Below are 21,505 nucleotides of genomic sequence, written 5' to 3' on the forward strand. Positions count from 1 at the left end.
ACAGGAGCAGGTTGAGATGTTGAGGAGTCTTCATCCTTGGAGATACCCAAGATGAGAGGAGACACAGTCATGAGCAGCTTTGGGCAGGGGTGGGATGGGGCTTGCCCAGCCCAGTGGCTGTGCCAGCTCCTCCAGTAGAGCCAAGCCAAAGAGAGACCCATGACCCCCCAGCTGCTGGGAAAAGCCCTTCAAAGAAATGTTAGATTAGATATTGGGAATGGAAAAAATAGCTGAGAGCTTTCATAGTTTTGATAAACCCTCTCATGGGAAAACCAAATCTGGCAGCTGGAGACAAAGCCTAGGGTTATTTGGGATAGATGGAGCTCAGGAGGTGCAGTCCAACACCCTGCCCACAGCAGGTTAAATACTGAATTCAGACCACGTTGTACAGGCCTTTGTTCAGCCAATGCTTAAAATTCTCCAGAGAGAGGTCCTGCCACTGCATCCCGGGGGGAATATTTTCTCCTGTTCAGTCAGAACCTCCTCTCTTTCTGTTTATTCCAGTGGTGTCTCTTTCTCTCAGCTCACATCTCTATAAAAGCCTGGCTCCATCTTCTCCAGAGCATGAAAAGGTGAGGAAGCCCATCTCCCTCAGTATCTCCTTTTGGCCAGATGTTCCAGCCCCAGGCCATCCTGGTGGCCCTCTCATGTCTCCTCTACCTTATCAACATCTTGTGGGTGGGTGGGAGGTGGAAACCAGGTGATAACATTCCAGCTCCCCAAATGCTATGGGGAGCAATCACTTCCCTGCCCCACAGACTGCCCCCCCTGGCCACAGCCTGGCTCAGCTCTCCTCCAGGGCTCTGACTGCAGAGCTGCTCCCCAGGCCAGCACTGCTCAGGGGACCAGTACAGGGGCCCTTTGTTCCTTCCAAGGCTCCTCCCAGCTGCAGGATCTTGCAGTTCTCCTTTCCCAAGGTCCATGTCCTTGTAAATGGTGACCCTGACCTCAAGCTTGTCTGCTCCCCACAGTGTGGTATTTCCCACAAACTGAAGCACATCCCCTCTCTTCCCCTGGTTTATTGGTGTGTGGACCTTTTCTGTGAAGACCTTCCAGTTTAGTGGACTTTGTCCTCATTCTCCAAAACTTCCCACCCAACCTGAGCAGGAGCAGTGAGGCCAAGCACAGAGCAGGGTGAGCCCCAAAGGAAAGCAGGGGCCCAGCAAAGAGGGGCTGCTGGGGCAGCACATCGACTGTGCCTGTGCAGGGACACGGAGCAGCCACACTCTGGCAGGGAGGATGGAGACACTGAAGAGTGCCTGGAAAGCTGCCTGGTGGGAAAGGCCTCAGGAGTGTTGGTGACAGCAGCTGAACAAGAGCCTGGTGTGGCCAGGTGGGCAAGAGGCCAGTAGCACCTGGCCTGTACCAGCCATGGTGTGGCAGCAGGACCAGGGCAGTGACTGTCCCCTGTGCTGGGCACTGGTGAGGCACCTCCAGTCCTGGGGTCAGTTTTGGGCCCCTCATGGCAAGAAAGACCTTGAGGGGCTGGAGCATGTCCAGAGAAGGGAACAGGGCTGGGGATGGGGCTGGAGCACCACGAGCAGCTGAGAGAGCTGGGGAGACTCAGCCTGGAGAAAAGGAGACTTGGGGGGGACATTCCATAGCTCCCTGACAGGACAGTGGAGCTGAGTGGGGTCGGGCTCTTCTCCCAGGAAACAAGGACAGGATGACAGGAAATGGCCTCAAGCTGCACCAGGGGGGGTTCAGGTTGGATGTTGGAGAAAATTTCTTCATGGAAGGGGTTGTCAAGTCCTGGCACAGCTGCCCAGGGCAATGGTGGAGTCCCCATCCCTAGAGGGATTTTTTAAAAGTGTGGTTGCTGTGCTTGGGGACATGGGTTGTTGGTGGCCTTGGCAGTGCTGGGGGAACAGATGGACTTGATGGTTTTAAAGGGCTTTTCCAACCCCAGTGGTTCTGTGACATCAGCCTTGCTCAGTGCCTGTTATCTTGTGCACAAATAGGTAATTTCTGTGATTATAAAAGCTGACAACTTATATTTAATAACAATTTATATTTAATCAGCACTTTGAGATACATATTTTCAAAATTCAGCGAGAAAGGGAAGAGGTGCAAGTGTGTGTGCACAGAGCTGAGGCTCCGGGCTCTCCCAGCAGCTCCCGGGAGCACCGAGCCTGACCCACTTTCTGTGGCAGCACATCCCAGCCGCCAGCGCCCACGGCAGCAGAGTTACCCACATAAAGGATGCCAGGCTGCTGCCTGGCACGAGCCTTTACCCCACGGAACTGGGCCTTCTCCCTGCCTGTTCCCTGCTGAGCAGCCCTTTGTGGGGAGCCAGGCTGCTGGGGCTCCTCTGCTCCCTGCACAGCCCCGGGGGCAGCAGGGTGCCCTTCCCGTTTTCCCCTGCTGTGCAGGAACAGCTGCATCGGATAATTTGTTTGTGGTTAAACAAATTCCTTGCTAAAGCTACATATAAGGAGCTTGCAGGCCTGGAGCTCTAAATAATCCCTCCAATCCTTCTGTTTGGAACGATGCTGCTGTTGTTGCTAATAATAATTCAACCCAATTTATAGGACAATAACATTTATTTAGAGCATGAGGGATTCCACATTATACAAACCCTTAAATTTATTTTTTGTCTCACTGGTCCATTTCTACAACAAATACATCAGATCTACTATATAATAAAATTATTTACATTTCCAAACAACATGGGGTTTGTTTATAAACCCTCTGACTGCTATTCACATACAGTACTTAAACAACAGCACATTACATTATTTTAATACCTAAAAATGACAACCCTGTATTCTAAATTGTTTATGAAAAGTGGAAACAAATAAATTTACAATTGTCTTCCCCTCCCCTTCCATTTCATACAAACACGTTACCCTAATGTGCTAACCCTGGACTTCACTTTGCAAATCCAGGGGGTTTTAGAAGAACCCAGTTTTTATATCTATTTATCTGTTTTTTAGAAAAAAAAAAATCATTTATTGGGAACAGTATAATATTAAAATGACTTACTGTACAGAATTTTATTTAAAAAAGAAAAATCACAGCTCAAAATTGCTATTGGTAAATTCACACTCATTTACAAGTCTCATGTTTCCATGCAGTAATTTACTTGGATTTTCTTCTTTTTGACTGCATTGCACTGGCACTCGTTTCTGAAATCAAGAGAAGAAAAAGAGCATGGATACGGAGTCGGTAAGCCATTCCCCAGAGGGGCACAGACTGCCCTGTCATTTTTCCAAACTCACACCAGAGTGGAAAGCTCTGGAGAGCAGGATTTCCCCAGCACCGGGACTGACTCTTCAGCAGCTGTGACAGCCCTGGGCCGTCAGCCTGACACACCCGGGGCCCCCGCGCTGCTCTCCGGGCACCAGCGGCCTCAGGCAGACATTTATGGAGCCCCAACAGCCTTTAGAAGAAGAGCCAAATATTTTTAACTGTCCCCTATGTTCAGTCCCCCCCGTGCCACAGGGGAGCCGTATCCCGGGGGGAAGCACAGCCCCAGGTGCCACGGAGATGGAGCTACACAACACTCGGGGAGGTGTTTTGGAGCCTGCCATGCCAGTTAACAACCCAGCTGTCTGAGTTCTTAGAAAGTCATTAGAAAACAAGTCTGTGCAGTCTACAGAGTCACAGGAACACAGCTGATGCAGAAAGACACAAATATTAACACCTGCAGGGCCACGGCGACGGCAGATGACATGTCCAGTGCACTTACCAAGGCACTAAGTTTCCATTTCAAAACAAAAAAAAGAGTAAGGACCAAGGGCATTTGCATTTTAGATCTTTCTAAAAATGTGATTTCAAACGTTGGCAATGTCTCTTTGGCTCTTCATAATGTTTTCCAAAAACTATTGCAGCTGTGTGTATTTTAAGAGTCAAAAGGGAAAAAAATTTCCAAGCCCATCTAAAATTAGAACAGCAGCAGTACAACTCCATGGCTGTTACATGTGGAATTAGAAAAACAATCAGCATTTCAAAATTTAACAAACTCAAAGCTACAGTAAACACTAAAAGCAGCCCTTGCTGGAAAAGTACTCCAAAAAGGGAAAACACCAACACAGCACCAATTTTCAGAAGTGAAACATCTCCACAGGCTCGGCTCCAGCCTGGAGCCCCTCCAAGCAGCAGGGCTGACTTTGAAGTAGCTTCAGCACCAGCTGTTGCCACCCTCGTTGGTGCTCAAGGCTCCGTGTTTGGGAGGAGGAGTGGGCCAGCAGCGCTCAGTCCCTGGCTCAGTCCCTTGGGAGCATCAGCAGCACCTCCCCAAACCCTGCACCCCGGGGTGTGCCCGACACACGTGGACAGGGCTGACCCTCTCACAGTGACCCTTCTGCCTCCTCCTTCCTGAGGCTTAGCAACCGAGTTCCTACTCCAGCTGGTCAAAGTCTGCTTCTCTCTCTCTGCTGATTTTTTCCTAATAATGACTTTACACAGCCTCTATCTCACGAGATAACTCCTCCCAGCCCCACATTCCTTTTACCATGGGTTAGGGGGTTTCTCAGGACACAGATAACATAATGAGGACAGGAGCAACCAAACCAGAATAATTAAGCTCTGATTGGCTAATGAAAATGTACAACAGAGCAGGCACAAGTGGCAAACCAGGTGACACTCCTGCAGCCACCTCATTAACGTGCAGCCTTGTCCTCTGCCACAGCTGGTTTGGCTCATTCTCCACAGCTCGGGAGCAGCTGTGTGCCCACAGGTAAGGCAGCACAGCCAGGTGTCCCCTGGGAGCTGCGCCCCAGTGTCCAGCAAAACCCTTGGACACGGCGGCAGCTTCAGATGCACGATTTAAAAACAAGGGTTTTATTTACAGAGGTAAGTGAATTACACAGTCAGCACAAACCCCTGTGAGAGTTTTGGTATTATTTAAATTTGATGCACTTTCCTGTTCCCAGGTTTTCAGAACTTGACGTGTCACTGGTTGTCATCTTTAGGTTTACCCAGTACAGCGTGTGGGGCAGGTCACACGCTCCAGATCCCCTCAAACGCAGGCAGGGATTTTACACTGGCTTCACATTTTTCGAACTTTTTTTCACAATCATGAAAGAGAATTTATTTTTACAATACAGACTCAGATTCTTCTGCACAGTCCTGCCACAAGTAGTAAATGTAATTAAATTCAGCAGTCACAAAAGTGCAGAACATATAGGTCCCCTGTGTAATCTTTGGGAGTCATTGCAGAATGACGTAAAGCTGGAATGCTTCTCTGAAACTCTGAAAACACAATATTCTTACCATCACACTTTAGTACCTCCAGTATGGAAATGGTGGCTGAATTCAACTTGACTTCCTTTTATAATCATTTTATATTAATACCTCTTTGTTCTGTATATTATCTTTAAAATAGTGGTCGAATGTTGCCTCTTGACGGTCTCTCTCTACTCTCTTGCATAACTTTGGTCCATCAGCATTTTTCTGACCCTTAAACACAAGAAGCTGATAGAATTAGCTTCAGCCTGGCACTGGGCGTGCATATCACACAATTGTTAAAGGCTGTAACCTGGGTAGGAGTAAGGTACATCAGCACCTGCTAATGCCATGGCTTAATAACTTCAGGAGTTCAGATGTTGTTGGGAAGCAGAGCTGAGGCTCTGTGCTAGCACACAGCACTCCCTGATGCTCCCGGCTGCCACCCCAGCAGCCTCTGGAGCGTGCCTGAACCATGGCATTTGACTTGGCAAAAGCTGACCGTGCACTTGGGAAGACTTAAGTCTTGTGTCTTTCGGGCTTCAGGAAAAGGAAAATGTCACTTTTCGATCTGAGTACAGTCCTTCCAACAGCAACACATTTCTGCCAAGAGAATTCAACTAGGCAAGGTGCTGAACACCACGGTGGCGAGTGCTGCAGAAAACAAGTTCCACAGATGTACCAAAGAGGAATTCATACAGGGTTTACTGCCAGTGCAGATGCCGGGAAACGCTTCAACACCAACCTGTGGCTAAATCCTTGAAACTAGAGATAAAGCACCCAAGGTGTACGAGCTGCAAACCAGCGTTACAAGGCAGCTACTGCCAGGGCAAATAGCTGGGGAAGCAGGCTAGGAGCTGCCCTGTCCCCAGGAAGGGTGGCTGTGCATGTTACCTTTTGCCGTGCCGGATGCAGACGCGGGTCGCGAGGATCTCTTGCGCTGCCCGTTCTCTACAGTTTCCTGTGAAGCGGCAGAATCCTCTGTTCTTGAATTTCTTCTACTTGGAGTTTTAGACTTTTCACAATTCTCTTTTGTCTCATTACTAATAAAGTGGGACAAAATATTTCTGATGAAGTGTGAGAAGAATTACGTTTTTCTATGCAAGTCAGACAAGCTGGAGGGAGGATGGCCCGACACAGGTGCCAGTTCCGGACTATTAGCACTGAAGATATGAAACGCTAGAGATACCAGAAGTTCTATCAGATGAAGAAATGACCTGAGTAAGTCAGAGTATAGTCCATTTCTATCAAAAATTATCAGAGGGTACAGAATTGAGAAGTCCTCAAAGAGAATATTTTCAACATTAGAAGACCAAGAAATTAGATGCATTATAAATTGTCTGCTCTGTTTTCCACAGGTGCCACCATTACTGAAGTCTAGGAAAAGCAAACAGGTTACATTAGAGACTGCTGCAGTATGGGGGTACAGAGTTGAAATTGCAGATGAACATCAGGAGGAATTAAGAACTCTTCAGGGAGTATGCCAGCTTTTTGGGTTTGCTAAAAAGACTTACTCCATTGATCCAAGTGATTCCTTCACATATTTAAAAAAAAAAGGTTTCTTTAAAACTTTCTTCAAGTTTTAAAGCTTGAAGTCAAAATCCTTTTTTTTTTTTTTTTTTTTGTAACAGAAAGCTTCTTCTGCTATAAAATACTAATTTAGGTACTGTGGAAATCTGTTTCTTGCCAGTGAGACAATAACGGGAGTGCTACATTTTGTAATCAAATTCCTCCTTTATTTTATCTCTCTCAGCCCTGTAAAGTCATCCTGAGCTTTGGGTGTTTTCTCCTTAATGCATTATTGCCAGACAATTTCTAGTGACTAAGCAGTTCCAGAAGTTTAAACTAAACTTCTCTCCTGGGAATCCAAAGGTAAGCAATTAACTAAATAAATTATTCTGCTGATAACTGAAAAGAAGAAAGCTCATTTCAGGGCCTTTGGGTGACACTTGCAGGATTTCAAGGAAAGCTGCCTGAATCAGAGACTGGAGTGAACACACAGCACAGGGTGACCTGTGTGTGACAGGTGCCACTGCAGTGTCACCCTCCAGATGAGTCCTGCTTTGAGGGGAAGGACTCAAACCACTCAAAAGGTAAGGTTAAGTAACAGAAACCTGAAATAAAACAGTTTCTCAATGGAAGGAGAGACAAACATTCTCAAGGAAGGACACGCAGCAGAGGAGACTATGGATTGTAGATTATCTCAGATACAAAATAAATCCTGAAATCTATTTCCCCATAAGGGAGTACTATGGGCAATCTATAAACTGGATCCCCCAAAACAGGTCTCAAACTGGTCTTCTCCTATGGAACTGGGGCAGCTGAACCAGCAGTCACCTACCTCAGAGGATCCCTGGAGGGAAGCAAACAGGCACCTGAAGTTCAGTTAGTACAGGTAATTTTTACAGATTCCAGTGACTAAATCCAGAGCTGGGATTGTCTCATAGGAACCAGCACATCACTTCCCTCCTTTTATAGGAGGAAATCAAGTTACTCTGAGTGAAAATATTTCTAGTGCTTTATGGGTTGCAAGGTTCCCCTAAGGTTTTAAAGGTTTTAAATGGCTTTAAACTGAGAGTAGGTTTAGATTAGATATTAGGGAGAAATTGGCACAGGGTGCCCAGAGAAGCTGTGGCTGCCCCATCCCTGGATGTGTCCAAGGCCAGACTGGACTGGGCTTGGAGCAACCTGGGATAGTGGAAGGTGTGGAATGAGGTAAGTTTTAAGGTCCCTTCCCACCCAAACCATCTGTGATTCTATCACAGTTTGTCCTGTGTGGTTCAACTCCAGGAGCCCAAAGCTGCCCACTGTATCAGCCATCACTAGACCCGGTTTGGCTGCAAACTTCCCTTCTTTTCCAGTCTTGCTCAGAAAAGCATCAACCAGAAAAACCCTGAGAATGCCCTTGTGGTAATTTGATGTGCTGGGTGAGTTTGGAGATGGTCACACAAGGACACTTCATTTGGAGAATTGGCTCAGCTGCCAATGTCCCACCTTGAGCTCTTCAGAAAAATTCTACCCTGAAGAAAACTCACTGTGAAATTTCAGCTTGTCTTTGAAAGATGCCAATCCAAATGAAGGTAAATATGGTTAAACATTCCATTCAGAGCCATTCCTGATCTGAGGAAATGTGCTGCATTCCCTCCCTTACGAAGGAAGGCACTGCCTCATCTCCTGAGGAACCCAATGAGGGGCTGCCCCTCCTGCCCTGGCCTAGGGGTCACTCCACCCATGAGGGCAGTGTCCAAAACCCGGCCAGCTGTGCCAGCACCAGTAGCCAAAAACCTCCCCAAGGGCTCTCACTGCCAACGGAGTCAGAGCCTGGGGTGTTTAGAGTCTTCCAAGTAAATCTTGGAAACTGTATTTTCTTCTGACAGAACACAACCATTTGAAATATTATCTTTTAATTCCTGAACGTCTTAACCAGGACAACATGAAGTTTCTACCTGACTTTCCTATCAAGTTTTGGCAGTGTTAACAAGCAAATAGAGGAAAACTGTTGAAAACAATCCTCAAGGCAGAAGAACAAACTTTTGAGAGACTTCCTTTCAGAAAACAAAAATTCACATGACAGCTAAGCTGCAGGCTTTGGGTGGTTAGTTTTGATTTGTTGTGCGACCATCAAGACCCTTCCAGGACATGAAACACCCAGGCCTGAAAGGATGAGAGGAAACATTGCCCAAAGCACAGACTAAGGAAAAAGTTACCTTATATTCATTGCATTTCAGCAATGGTTTGGAACATTCAACTGGCCTGATTTCCTAGCAGGAAAGAAAGGGTATGGCCGAGAAAATGAAAAGCAGTAGCAGAGGTTGAGCAATTGAAGCAAAGAGAAAGGGACTTCCTCCCACGAAAGCTATATCTACTCTGAATCTACAAACTATCTCCTTACCTTTGACCAGCAACTACTGCAGCATTTGTCTCAAGTTCTACAAAAGAAAAAGATAATTTTAAAGTCTGCTGTAGAAGTAAGTACATACCTGCTGACAAGGCATGACTAGCTCACATTTTTCTATCACATATTAGATCTCAAGGACAAGCTTCTCTCAAAGCAAAGCAAGCCAAAATACCAAATACCACATTGGCCAAGTGCTTGGTCTGACTGCAGCTTTCAGGACACTGCTAAGTGTCAGCTAAGACAGGGGACAATTAAAGCAGAAGAAAACTGTAGAGAAACTCCCTGACAAGGGCTACACTCTTCTTGCCCTATAAACTTCCATTTCAGACAGCTTATTTCTACTAAACCTAGGTTTTATTCGTTTTTAAACCTTAAAAGTACCCATCTGGCTCTATTGTGCATGTAAAAATTTGCCTTAACCCAACTGCCTTTCACAGCAATATCTTCTAATGACAAATTTCTGAAGCCCAATTGCACCTGTACAGAATTGGAAAATATCTCAGGGGAGATGATGCAAAGAGAAGTCCGACCTGTTTTCTCTCCCTCTCTCAGTGATTTTATACATACAGGTCAGGTTTCCTTTGGAGTCTTCACCTCAGTAAACAGCTCTCCTTTTCAGCATATAAAATGTCAAGTCTTTTTACTGTCTGGCTTTTGATTCTCTCCACATCCACCGTATCCTTTGTTGAGAGGGAAGACCTATGCCTAAACACAGCCCCTCTCATGAGAAACTGCCAGAGATTCAGGGATTACCATTGCAATGTCATGGATGAAGTCCCTGTGCTTTGTCTCATTGCCCACAGCGAGATCCAGCTCAATTCCCTCATCAAACCTGGGGCCAGTGGGGCACAAACTGGGGCTTTGCCTTTGACAGCAATTCAGCACCCAAAGGTAGCTAGAGTGTGCACAGTGAATAGAGGCATGAAAAAGGTAAGAAAATGGGTAATGTCTGTCTTCCCAGGATGAATTTGCAGTGTTGGAACATCAGCCTCTTCAGAGTAAATGGATATAGCACCCTCTGAGAAAAACAGACGTCTTGGGAACAAAGGAAGAACAGACCAAGCAACATAAGGAAAGAGTTACCTTTTTTCCCACCCAAAATTTAAACAGGGAGATTATCCAACAGCAAAAAATGGATAGCACCAGTGCTTCCCCCAGCAGGAACTCCCCAGTATAGTCACAGCAGCACAGGGCAATGAGTCAGATGTGAAAAAACAAGGGTATATGACCACTTTGGCTTAGTGGAAATTCAAAGAAAACGATTTTGTACAATTTCTACTTTCCAAAAACTCTATTTCTAATCAGATGAGAGATAGCAAATGGATGGAGAGTGGCACTTCCCATAAGTAAGCCCACATCTATCCGTTTTCCCTACTCAGCTTGGGAATTACTTTTTTAAACCACCCCAAAACTGACAGTGAAACACCATGATAGTAGATGGCAACACCACAAAGTCATCTGCCAGGGCTCCATCCTGAAACACTGCTGAGGGGGCATGAACAGAAAAAAAGGATGACAACTCTAAAACACATTCCCAGCATGGCATGACCATATTTCTATATTCAGAAGTGTGCAATGAAAGAAAGACCCCTCTTACTAGCTCTGAATAGAACTTCAAAATTCAAACACACTGTATCATTACAAATCCAGTCCCTCCAATTTATCACTGAATGCCTAAAACCTTCCTCGGTGATTTTTTCATTTTTTACTTGACCCCATCCTGAATCTCCCACAAGGCTTTGGAGACCTCCAAAGCACAATGTAAGTAGCAAAGAAAAACAATCCCAAAGGCACAAATAATAATAAAAAACCCAATAAAAAACCCCACCCAACCCCCAAAATAGCCGGTGTGTTAGTGACCACTGAATATGCATTCAAATAAATGCATTTTCAGTTCCAAACATAAAGGGTTTAGTTCACCTCTATTCTGCTTTTCCAAAGGAAGATTTACCTGTTCTTTGAACAGTACTTTCTGATGTTGCAACTGAACTTTTTTTCTGTGTTAAATGTTGAGAGGATGCTAGAATAAAAGTGAAGGGAAAAAGCATTATTGTCAAAGGGAGTCAAAGGAGTTCCTGTGGTGTGATCAGGCTGGTACAAAATGCCCTCTCTCCCAGCTGGCTGCACTTCAGCATTTACAGATGCAGTATTTTTAATCTACCCTCCACTTCCCTCCCACCATGTGCCTCCCCCTTTTTAAAACAAACTTTGGCAAAACTATCCCAAGCAAGTTTTCTCAAACTAGAATGAGTGATGAAATGGAAGTATCATAAACCACATTTCAAAAAGTAACAGTTTTTCAGCAGTCTGAGACATTAAAGGAGTCCTAAAATTTCAATAGTTTAGTCTCCGTTATTTTAATGTTCATTTCAACAGAGGTTCTGGGGGAAAACAGTATATTCCTAACAAATCAGTGCCCTCACTCCTTCAATTAAAGTGCACAATATGCTCCAGAATTGCCCTTGAAGGCCTTTGGCAATAAGATGACAACTTAACCTTTCTTAGGTTGACAAGTAAAAAAATCAGATGGAAAAATAATTTTTGTTGGGCTAATGCTTTCTAGCCTTCTATGTGATAGTGTATTGACAGAGAACAGGAAGACAAAAAGTTTAACATTCCTGCTTAAATAAAGACTATCACTTCCATTTTTCTCCTAGAAAGCCGGAACTCCTCTGTGAAGCTCAAAGGAAGCATTTCCATTTTCCAGTGGCATACAGCTATGACATCCAACAGCTACAGGGAAAGTCACACTGAGGCTGAAGTTTTCATTTGCCCTGACTTCTGTGGATTTGATCATCCATGATTTTATTTTCTGTGTCTAATTCATGTTGTAAAGCACAACACTCAGCTCACTTCAAGAGTGATAGGTTTATGTCCACACCAGATTCAATAAATTAAAAATGACATCAAGAAATAGCATCAATGTAATATATAGAGTCTGTCAGATGCTCAAATTAAAACAGCAAAGCTCAGGTGTAAAGGTATCTTATGTTTTCAAATTGAATGCAGTCAACCTTTTCCTTAATTTCTCTGAAATGAGCATTTAAGTTCTTCCCTAGACAAAAAGGCATGGTGGGGGTTGTTTTTTCCTTCTGTTCTGGAGGTTATTCAGTAATTTCCCTAGAGGGTGAAGCTTATTCAGAGAGGGAAATAGTATTATTAGGATTAATTCAAAATATCATAATTAAGTCAATAAATTGAAATAATTTACAAAATCAAAAGTCTATGGCAAGACCAAAGCAGAATCCCAGAGTATCTACCAGTATAAAAGGCACCCTAAACACTTGTCATTACTGATACATCTGCTTTTCCTCCTTGCTTCCAACAGTTACATGAAGTTACTGAATCCTCTGTTCATGACAAATACCCCACTGAAGCAGCAAACGGAAAGCGAAATAAAACATCTGAACTCAAATCTTGGTGAATACAAGCCTGTGTATCACCCAGCTGTTAGAAACAAACAAGCAGCTGGCAGCCTGGCCAGCAGAGCCTATATTTTCTGGTGCTCGCGGAGAGCAGCCCCCGGGATGTCCCGCAGCCAGCTCGCTCCCCCCGAGCCCCGCGCAGCCCCGCACTCACCTGCGCTCTGCAGCAGCTCCGGGGGTGCTGCGGGCTTCTCCTCGGCCGCGGCGCTCCCGCTCTGCTCCGGGCCCCCGCCGGGGCTGCCGCTGCTGGCGCTGGGGCCCGCGGGCTCCGGGGCTGCCGGGGGGGCTCCGGCCGGGGGGGCTGCGGCCGGGAGCGCGCCGGGGGCGGGAGCGCTCGGGGGCGCGCCCGGGGACGCGCAGGAGGGAGCGGCCGCCGCGGGGCTGAGGCTCGAGCTGCCGGGCGCAGAAGTGCTCTGTTTTGTAACGCTGGCTGCTGGAGGTGTCCCGCTTTTGTTATCGAGTTCTGCTGGTGGTTGCTCTGTTCCCAAACTATTTGGGAGCGAGGTTTCTAGTCCCTGACCGTCTGTTTCTCCATCCAAAGCATACTGCTCTTCCCCTTTCTCCAGGGAGCCAGTGACCTTCTTGCACGCTTTAGTCAGCAGGAGTTGGCCAATCTTGTCTACTTTTCCCTTTCCCTTGCTGGATGAAACAGGACTGCGCCTGTTCCCAGATCCCGGGCTGCTTGTAAGCAGAGGGGAAACAACAGGTCCCGACTGGGCTGCTGGCACAGGGCACTGCTCACCCGACCCTGCACCTTGGGAAGGCTCCTCCGGGCTGAAGTCCTTGGCTTGCTGAGCAGGAAGGTGTGAAGGAACACTGGAGGGAGTTGGAGCAGAAGAAGGCAGTTGGACAGGAGATGCCAAGGGATTCAGAACGAGTGATCTGCTGGTGGGAATACTGGACACAGGACTGGTGGATGAGGTGCTGGGAGGAGCGGGCCCAGAGGAGAACTTGATATTCTGTGGGATATGCAAAGGACCAACAACCGCGACCGACTGAGGCATCAGGCTTGAGTTAGAAGTCATGGGGGCTGCTGGAATCGTGCTGGACTGAGAGCCCTTCATCACCTGGATGATTGAGGATGAGTTTATGAACACAGGTGTGATGAACTGCGGCCGGGCGCTGGACTGAACCGCGGACTGTCCTTCCGAAACCATCACTTTGCTCCCCACATTGGGCATGGTGACAACAGTGGACACTAACGCAGATTGCAAGTGGGATGGCAATGGAGCTGATGTATTAGCAGCAGATGTAATAGGGTTGGAAGTCACAAAAACTGTTATCTGGTTGGGGGGTAAAGGACCTGAAATAGAAGAAGAACTGACAGGCCTCTGCATTACTGGAGGAACACTCTGTGCCACGCTTGAGTTCACTTCTCCCAGTTCCTGGTGCCCTGGATTTGGACAGGGCTCATTATTTTGAGGCAGGCTAAGTGAATTAGATGGCTCCTTGCTCAAGGATGAATCCTGCAGTGGAGGAATGACAGCTATCTTCTTTAGCTCCTCACCAGTGGGGACTATCGGTGCCATTTCAAGACCTGTCAGCCCAGGGGGCTTAATGGTCACATTAGGAGCTCCAGAATTGTCAAGAAGTTGACTTAGAGAAGTTGGTGCCTCCCTCATAGCTGGAGATACCATGGTTTTACTTTCCTCCATGACTGGGAGCTTACTGCTGTCTAAGGCTTGCCCATCTTTTTTTGCCTGCTCTTCAGGAACCACCACTTTCATTTCTGGAGTAGGGACACCTTTCAGTTCCATAGTGGGCTGGTCTTTGCTACCTTGGACACCTTGTGCACTTTGACTCTCAGTATCTTGAGGCACACTAAGGCTCTCCTTATTGTCTTCAGGAATGCCAGTCACAGCAGGTACAGAAACTGCAGGATTCTGGTTACTCAAAATGGAATTATTTTGAAAACTTGTAGTCACAGGTGTTGGCAAAGAAGAGGGACCAGCCATCATATTTCTTTGTAATTCCATGTTCTGCAAGAGAGATGGATTCTGCTGAGTTGTCAATGATAATTTAGCTGCTTTTGAATTCTGTCTGCCAGGGCTTGGCGTAGTTTTCCTACTGGATCCAGGACTGGACCTTCTACTATTGCTTGGACTTGCTCTCTTTGTTCCTCCAGTGTTGGTTTGTTTGCCTGAATTGATGACCACACCTTCCAATTTGTGTGACTGTGAGGCAGTAAAACTGGACTGATTGTTAATTGTGAGATTTGATGGGGCTTGTCCAATGGCCTTTAAAGTAGTGGGATTCAGACCCTGCTGATCAAATCCTCTGTTGAGGCTAGGCCTGGGAGGTAAAGGAATATTGATCTGGGGAGGGAACAGGCCAGCTATAGAAGCATTGAGCCTCTCTGGAGACAGGCTAATTTCTGAGGGTTCTGTGCTGGGTGGACGGTTATTAGGAGTCTGAGGGTAATATGGCCTTGGGCTTGCTCTGTTTGGGGTTTTAGGCCTTGAAGTTTGTGATGGGGCAGCAACATTGGGAAAATGGTGTGTAAGAGCACTAGACAGAGAACTAGACTGCTGCTGGGGACTTGCACCTTGGGCAGCTGAAAGTGGGGATGGTCCAGGCTTGGGTCCTGTCATCATTAACTGGTTCTGTGAAACTACTAAATGAGATGTCAAATTATTCTGAGCTCCTGATGTCGGAGGGCCCTCAGCTCCACCTCCTTCTGGAAGAGAGGGTACTGATGACACCTCTCTGAGGGGAGAGCTGGAAGGATTCTGTACGTTATCTGGATAAACCATTTTCCTGGCATTGTTTCCCAGAGGAGGATTGCCCGGCAGGGCCAGTCTCTGTTTGTCAGGAGATGGAGGCACCGGCCCAGGCCCCTGGAGGTTCACCATCACCGGCATGTTCCCGCTCTGCTGCATCGGCATCCGCTGAGCATCTGGGTTCAGGGGCCCCCTGGGGGGGTGAACCCCCTGGGACACAGGCAGCCTGACTGATTTGGGATCCTGTTGCATCATCAGCATCATCATCATCTGCTGCTGCTGCTGTGGGGTCTGGGGGGGTGCCTGGCCTTGCTGGGGGGCTGGCTGGGGCTGCTGCTGCTGCTGGGGCTGGGGCTGCTGCGTGTGTGGCATGAGCTGAGGTGGCATCTGCTGAAGTGGCCTCTGCTCCACCGGCTGAGATGGATAACCTAAGGCAACAGGATGACACATTCATTAAAACCAACCAAAGATCAGAGGAAGCAGAATTTCTCTAACAAACAGGATTGGATAGAAAGTACAGCCTGGAGCCTGTTTATCCTGGATGGGAGCCACATTAACAAAACAGGCTTTACAAACAAAGCCGAAGATTTTACTTAATTCATAGAAATAGTTTTACTTCATGTATGACTTGCATGAGATTTAACTGGAGATCTCTTAGTGTATTGTATCAGCTACTAACCCAGGTTCACACCAGCTGAGAAGTCTCTGCAACAGCCCACGGGCTTCCTTGCACTGACAAACACGGAGCTGGACTTCCACTAATTATTACTCCTTAAAGCAAACTTCAGTTTGACAGCCCTGCAGCACACCTGCTACAGACCTGACATTTTCTAGAGTACAAAGTAGCATTTGCCATGCATTACTCAGCCAAAAACATGCTAAGGACCCCCCGTGTGGTTTATAATATAAATCCTATTGCAGACTTTAGATTTAATCCTCTCTACATGCAAAGGATCATTCCAACTACAACCCCTGTTTCTTCTCAAAAATCAGCTATTGGTCAATGCTAAATTTTTAAGACATCAGTCTGTGCTACATCTAGAAACACAACATTTTTTTATCAGTTATGTTACTGCTGAATAACTCTACAGTACTCAGTATGATACCTCAGGATGATACCTGAGAATGGGGCCACCTCTTCATTTTGAGCTAACCCAAAGAAAACACTTAAACAATGGCACCAGTTACTTACTAGGAGGAAAAAAAGTTTGAACTTGAATGTGTGATAGCATAAATAAAATACAACTGTCACAAAGATCAGTTAAAAGCTCTCCTGCAGTTATTACATTCAGATAATCACAGAAAAATCCTTCTACCTGGTGGCCTACTTGCAAAATCTGAGAGTTTAGGGCCTGACTTATCTAAATTCATTCCTTGGTCTCCAGACATCGACGACTGATCACTCTCCTCCAGGCCAGCTGGACGTGATTCTGAAGAACTGAAAGAAAAATAATCACAATTAAGATCCAGCCCCTACATCAGTGTTTGATTTCTGCTTCTATAACCAAGTACTCCAGTAATTAATTCCTAGCACTCTCCACAGACCTGGAATAACCCACTGAAATGCCTCTGAGGTAACTTGCCAGACTGGAACACACACACCAGGTCTGTGTATAGTCACTGCCTTAAGGACTACTGAAAAGGAAACAAGTTGCTTGGTGCTCTGTTGATCAGAAACATTTATTTCTACTGTGAATCTGAGCTTTATAACTAAGAGATGTTGCAAATGATAGAGCTACACATATTTCAACTAAGCAGGCTTCCCTATGACATCTCTGTGGATAAGCAAGTGCCATGGGTAGATGCATTTTTAATTTGTTTTAATGGTAGCACCTTTTCTTCCAGTACTGCACCCAGAAGTGACTCACTCAGGGTATCCAAGACCTCTGATAACATCACAGCACAACTGCACTGATGTGTCAGGCACTGCAGTCACCCTCCAGAGCACAGACCTGGGTGGTTCTGGGGCTCTGTAAGTGATCCCGTGCTGGTCTGGGTTGGAAGGGACCTTAAAGGCTCATCTCATTCCAGCCCCTGCCACGGGCAGGGACACCTTCCACTATCCCAGGTTGCTCCAAGCCCTGTCCAACCTGGCCTTGGACACTGCCAGGGATGGGGCAGCCACAGCTTCTCTGGGCACCCTGTGCCAGGGCCTCCCCACCCTCCCAGGGAACAATTCCTTCCCAATCTCCCATCCATCCCTGCCCTCTGGCAGTGGGAAGCCATTCCCTGTGTCCTGTCCCTCCAGCCCTTGTCCCCAGTCCCTCTCCAGCTCTCCTGGAGCTTCTTTAGGCCCTGCAAGGGGCTCTAAGGTGCCCCCAGAGCCTTCTCTTCCCCAGGTGAGCACCCCCAGCTCTCTCAGCCTGGCTCCAGAGCAGAGGGGCTCCAGCCCTTGGAGCAGCTCCGGGGCCTCCTCTGGACTCTCTCCAGAGGAGTGTCCTTCTTGTCCCTCGGGGCTGGGGCAGCTCTGCAGGTGGGGTCTCACCTGAGCAGGGCAGAGGGGCAGAATCCCCCTGGACCTGCTGCTCACACTGTGGGGTCAGCCCAGGACTCGAGGCTGTGAGGGCACATTGCTGGGTCACATTCAGTTTGTCACCCACCAGCTCCCCCAAGTCCTTCTCCTGAGCAATCTGATGCTGCAGGAGACTCTCTAGGACAATTAAAAATTGTTCAGACTCAATGCCCAATACTTCCACTAAATCAAGACAGATTTTGCAGACTCAGAAAAACCCCAAGTTTCTATAGCTATCAATATATATGGTCAGAGGATGTAAAACAGAGGGATCAAGAGTAGAAGAACTAAACTGCTTATCACCTTCATGAAGGTTATGGGAAGATCTATGTAAGAAAAGCTCTAAGCTAAAATTAAAGACATCAAAAAAAGTACACTGCCAATAAAAAGAGGCAGAATCATGCAGAAATGCCACGGACAAAAGTAACATTTTCAGCAAAATAAGAATTTGAAATACATAAAGGTGGGGAGATCTGTCCTATTTCAATTTACTTGAGAATAAGTTTCTGGCGTCGGTACAGTTGACCCAAAGCTGTAGACACCCATGGAGACACCCTGGCCTGTCCTAATGCTACCTAATCAACATTCAAAAAGCAGCATGTGACTGGAAATCCCTGAATTTTTGTGGGTCAAAACAGGGGAGAACATACACCAAGAGAGAAGAAAGGTGAAAATAGGGCAAACACAAAATTTCCAGCCATTGCTGCTGAGGGCAAGTACTGCCAAGGAAAGCACCTGGAGTGCAATGCTGTGTCTAACCCAGCACATCACCAATTTTTGTGATGCAGGTGGGGTAGGCTTACATGCCTCCACTAATGAATTTGATGAAAACTGGCAAAATGCAGAGATATGCCCCAGAGCATTATATTAACAGCCACAAATGAACAAAAATTCTGGCAGCAAAATCACCCAGAGGAACTGCAGCCTTTGGTGCAGGTGCCAGCCATGCGAACTGAAAGAATGCCTAAAATTGTGAATGTAATCTCCGATGTGTCAATTTGCTATTTATTTAAAATGGTGGGAGATTAAAAATGCTACAGTTAAAGTTCAGCTCAAAGCTGATACACAGCATCACTGCACAGACAGGTTTAACACAGAGAACAAACCTGGTGCACAGTGGATCCTCAGCAAACATCTCCTGCCAGCTGGGTCTGTGCAAATCTGGCAGAACAGACCCGAACTTGGTTTGCCAGTGAAGAGCAGCTATGGCAGGAAAGGCTGCTTCCATCACTGCTGGGAAATTTAAACATCAACTGAATCTCAAACACAGCTGAAATTCACTGGGCATGTTTAGCAACCACCATTGGTGAAAAAAAACCAGAATATGAATAACAAGATGTTTGTGTGAGGGACAAAATATTCCATGTTTATTCTTCTTTTCTATTGCTCTAGAGGTAAAAAAATATATAAAAGTATCTGCACCCCAGGTACAGTCTGGATTGTCATCAGCAGGACCTCTGCTCCACCAGCTGCGCTCTGAAGTACAACCTTCAGACACAAATCTCTCATCAGAGCAGAGAGAGAACTCCAGGAAAACCCAAACCAACGAAGGTGGCAGCTGTGCCATCAGGAGAGCAAACCTAAAATGCCAGGTGTGGCAGAGCCAGCCTGGCCCAGGAGCAGCAGCTCTGGTGGAACAGAGGCTCCTCCCCTGCTGCTGGGTGAGGGCATTTCCCAGCTCTGCCAGGGGACGGGCACCCCCAGAGCTGCAGTGAAACCCTCTGAGTCTGTCTGGGAAAAGCCTCTTTGTCCTGCAGTGCTGTCACCACCTGCACTGGGCACTGCAAACCTGAATGGCAGCACTGGGAATGACCTTCCACAGTGGATTATTTCTGTTCTACCAGTGCACAGGGTGTTCATAGTCTGTGCACAGGGCAATATTAAACAACTGCTTGTTTGTGCATGGATTTAATAGAATTAACCAACCTGTTTTATCCACAATCCCATTCCAGCTAGCATCCTGCTCCTCAGTTTACATCCCATTACCCACAGTCTTCAGGTTCAGCACACAGATGCAAATGCTTTTAAACAACCAAAATGACCTGGGTTTCATTCCAATGCAAAGTTGCTCAATTAAGCAAACCCTTGAAATTATTTTAGACTCAGGTGAATAAACTCTTTCAATAGCTCACTTAGCCTATTTACATTCCAACACGACTCAGTCTGCAATCCATATTACTAATTGTATTTTTGTTACTGTTATTATTTCTCAGAAATTATTTCTTTTTAGTGTCTTTATCAAATTAGCTGCATTTCCACACAAGGCTTGCTGCTCTGAATTCTAACATTTCTGAGGAAGAATGACAGAGAGGAAGCTGAGATGAAAAGCATCATATTTGCTTCTGATGCAAGAGAAAGTGATCCAAATTGGATTTAATTCCTGCCAGTTCCAAGGCAGGAAAATGCTGAGCTTGCCCAACGATGTGAGGGAAGCTGAGAGTGAGGGAGGCAGGAGGGTGTTACAGCAGCTTGCACTGCACTCTCCCTCTTTTTGCTGGAGAATACTCAGGAACTTTTGTAAGAACAGCTCTCTTCTTAGTGCTTCTGCAAGGGTCAAGTATTGATATAGTCCCTGTAGAACCAAAATGCTCATCCATATCAGAACAACATTCTGGTTCCCTTGTTAATTACACCGAAATCTGATTCAAAGCCTTATTTAGGAGCTGGAACTGAGCTGTCAGAGCTCATTAGAAAAGCTGTAATTGAGACTTCTACTGTGAAAACTTTTTAATAAGCAAATAGTCTTGTGAGGCTTTGCAAGCTCAGAGGAAGAGCTTTATAGACCCATTTATTGATATTCCCAGGCCACACTGAGGCCGAGTGCTCATCAGTAAGACCAATGAAAACAAAATCCTAAGAAGAGTTTTCTTTAATGATTAGTGGATTTTTTTTTTCAGAAGGTGGTACCAACTCAGCTGCTCCCTCTGAATCCTCTGTCACTTCCACAGCAAGGCACTTGCTACAGCAGTGGTTATCATTGTTTTATTGGAATCTATTTGCACTGGAGGAGCTGGTGTCTGTGTTAGGTTTCTAAGTCACCCCAAAGCTGCAGACTGGCCACACACTTGGTTCTGGCCAAGTTACTTTACCCAGGTTTCCACATCTGGCCACAGACTGGGTCCTCCTCCAGCTGTAATCTGAGATCACACAGCAGCAGTGAGGACCTGACAAGCCATACCATGACTGTATACAACTATACAGGAGAGGCTTGAAAAGCTTTTCTCCAAGACCTACTAAATTAGCATGCTTTGCTTTACCTTACAGCATTTCTGCATTTTATTTTTGTACTAGTTAAGCCAATTAATGATTGTCACAAAAGATCACTTGCTATAGATGATGTGAGTTTTTCAGTCCACAATTAAAAGGTCCACGAAATTATTAATTCCACCTTCACGAAGGAATCTTGACACTGTGCAGAAAATGCAGGCTGGGGCTACACATTGAATAACCAAGGGAAAATTAGAATATTGAACAGTTGCTTAGTACTTGATGCCATCTTCTCTTTGCACTGAACTGAACATGTGTCCCTAGGAAAGGCAGCATAAACTTCAGGTTAAGGACATAATGATTATTCAAAGGGGCCAGACTGGTGGAACCAGAGCCACACCAGGAGCTTAATGTGCTACTGCCACCTTTTTGTTTGGTTTTAAGAATTTAATTTTGATATTTGGATATTTCTGTGTTATAATTTTCTGTGCAAAGTTTTTTCATTTCCCCCATTTTTTCTTGATTGAAAACAATCTCTCAAAGTACCATCAGGTGGATTTCTGTTAATGCCCCA

The 21,505-nt window shown here is 46.2% G+C and overlaps 1 protein-coding gene across 7 annotated transcripts in view; it reads right to left on the reverse strand.

The window, feature by feature from the left end:
- Window positions 1-2,442: 2,442 nt before the first annotated feature.
- Window positions 2,443-21,505, reverse strand: part of NCOA6 (nuclear receptor coactivator 6) — a 44,318-nt gene continuing 25,255 nt past the window's right edge. For 6 of the 7 annotated variants that reach the window (XM_082292882.1, XM_082292880.1, XM_082292881.1 and 3 more), the window contains 6 exons: window positions 16,529-16,650; window positions 12,647-15,640; window positions 11,019-11,087; window positions 9,062-9,098; window positions 6,064-6,212; window positions 2,443-3,128 (listed from right to left, as the gene is read on the reverse strand). In XM_082292882.1, the coding sequence (XP_082149008.1) occupies window positions 3,082-3,128; window positions 6,064-6,212; window positions 9,062-9,098; window positions 11,019-11,087; window positions 12,647-15,640; window positions 16,529-16,650 (3,418 nt within the window). In that variant the 3' untranslated portion in view covers window positions 2,443-3,081. Of the gene's footprint in view, window positions 5,935-6,063; window positions 6,213-9,061; window positions 9,099-11,018; window positions 11,088-12,646; window positions 15,641-16,528; window positions 16,651-21,505 lie in introns of all 7 variants that reach the window. The other variant, XM_082292877.1, reaches the window with a different exon arrangement.

Source organism: Coloeus monedula (genome assembly GCF_965178545.1).
Source record: "Coloeus monedula genome assembly, chromosome: 17".
NCBI lineage: Eukaryota > Metazoa > Chordata > Aves > Passeriformes > Corvidae > Coloeus > Coloeus monedula.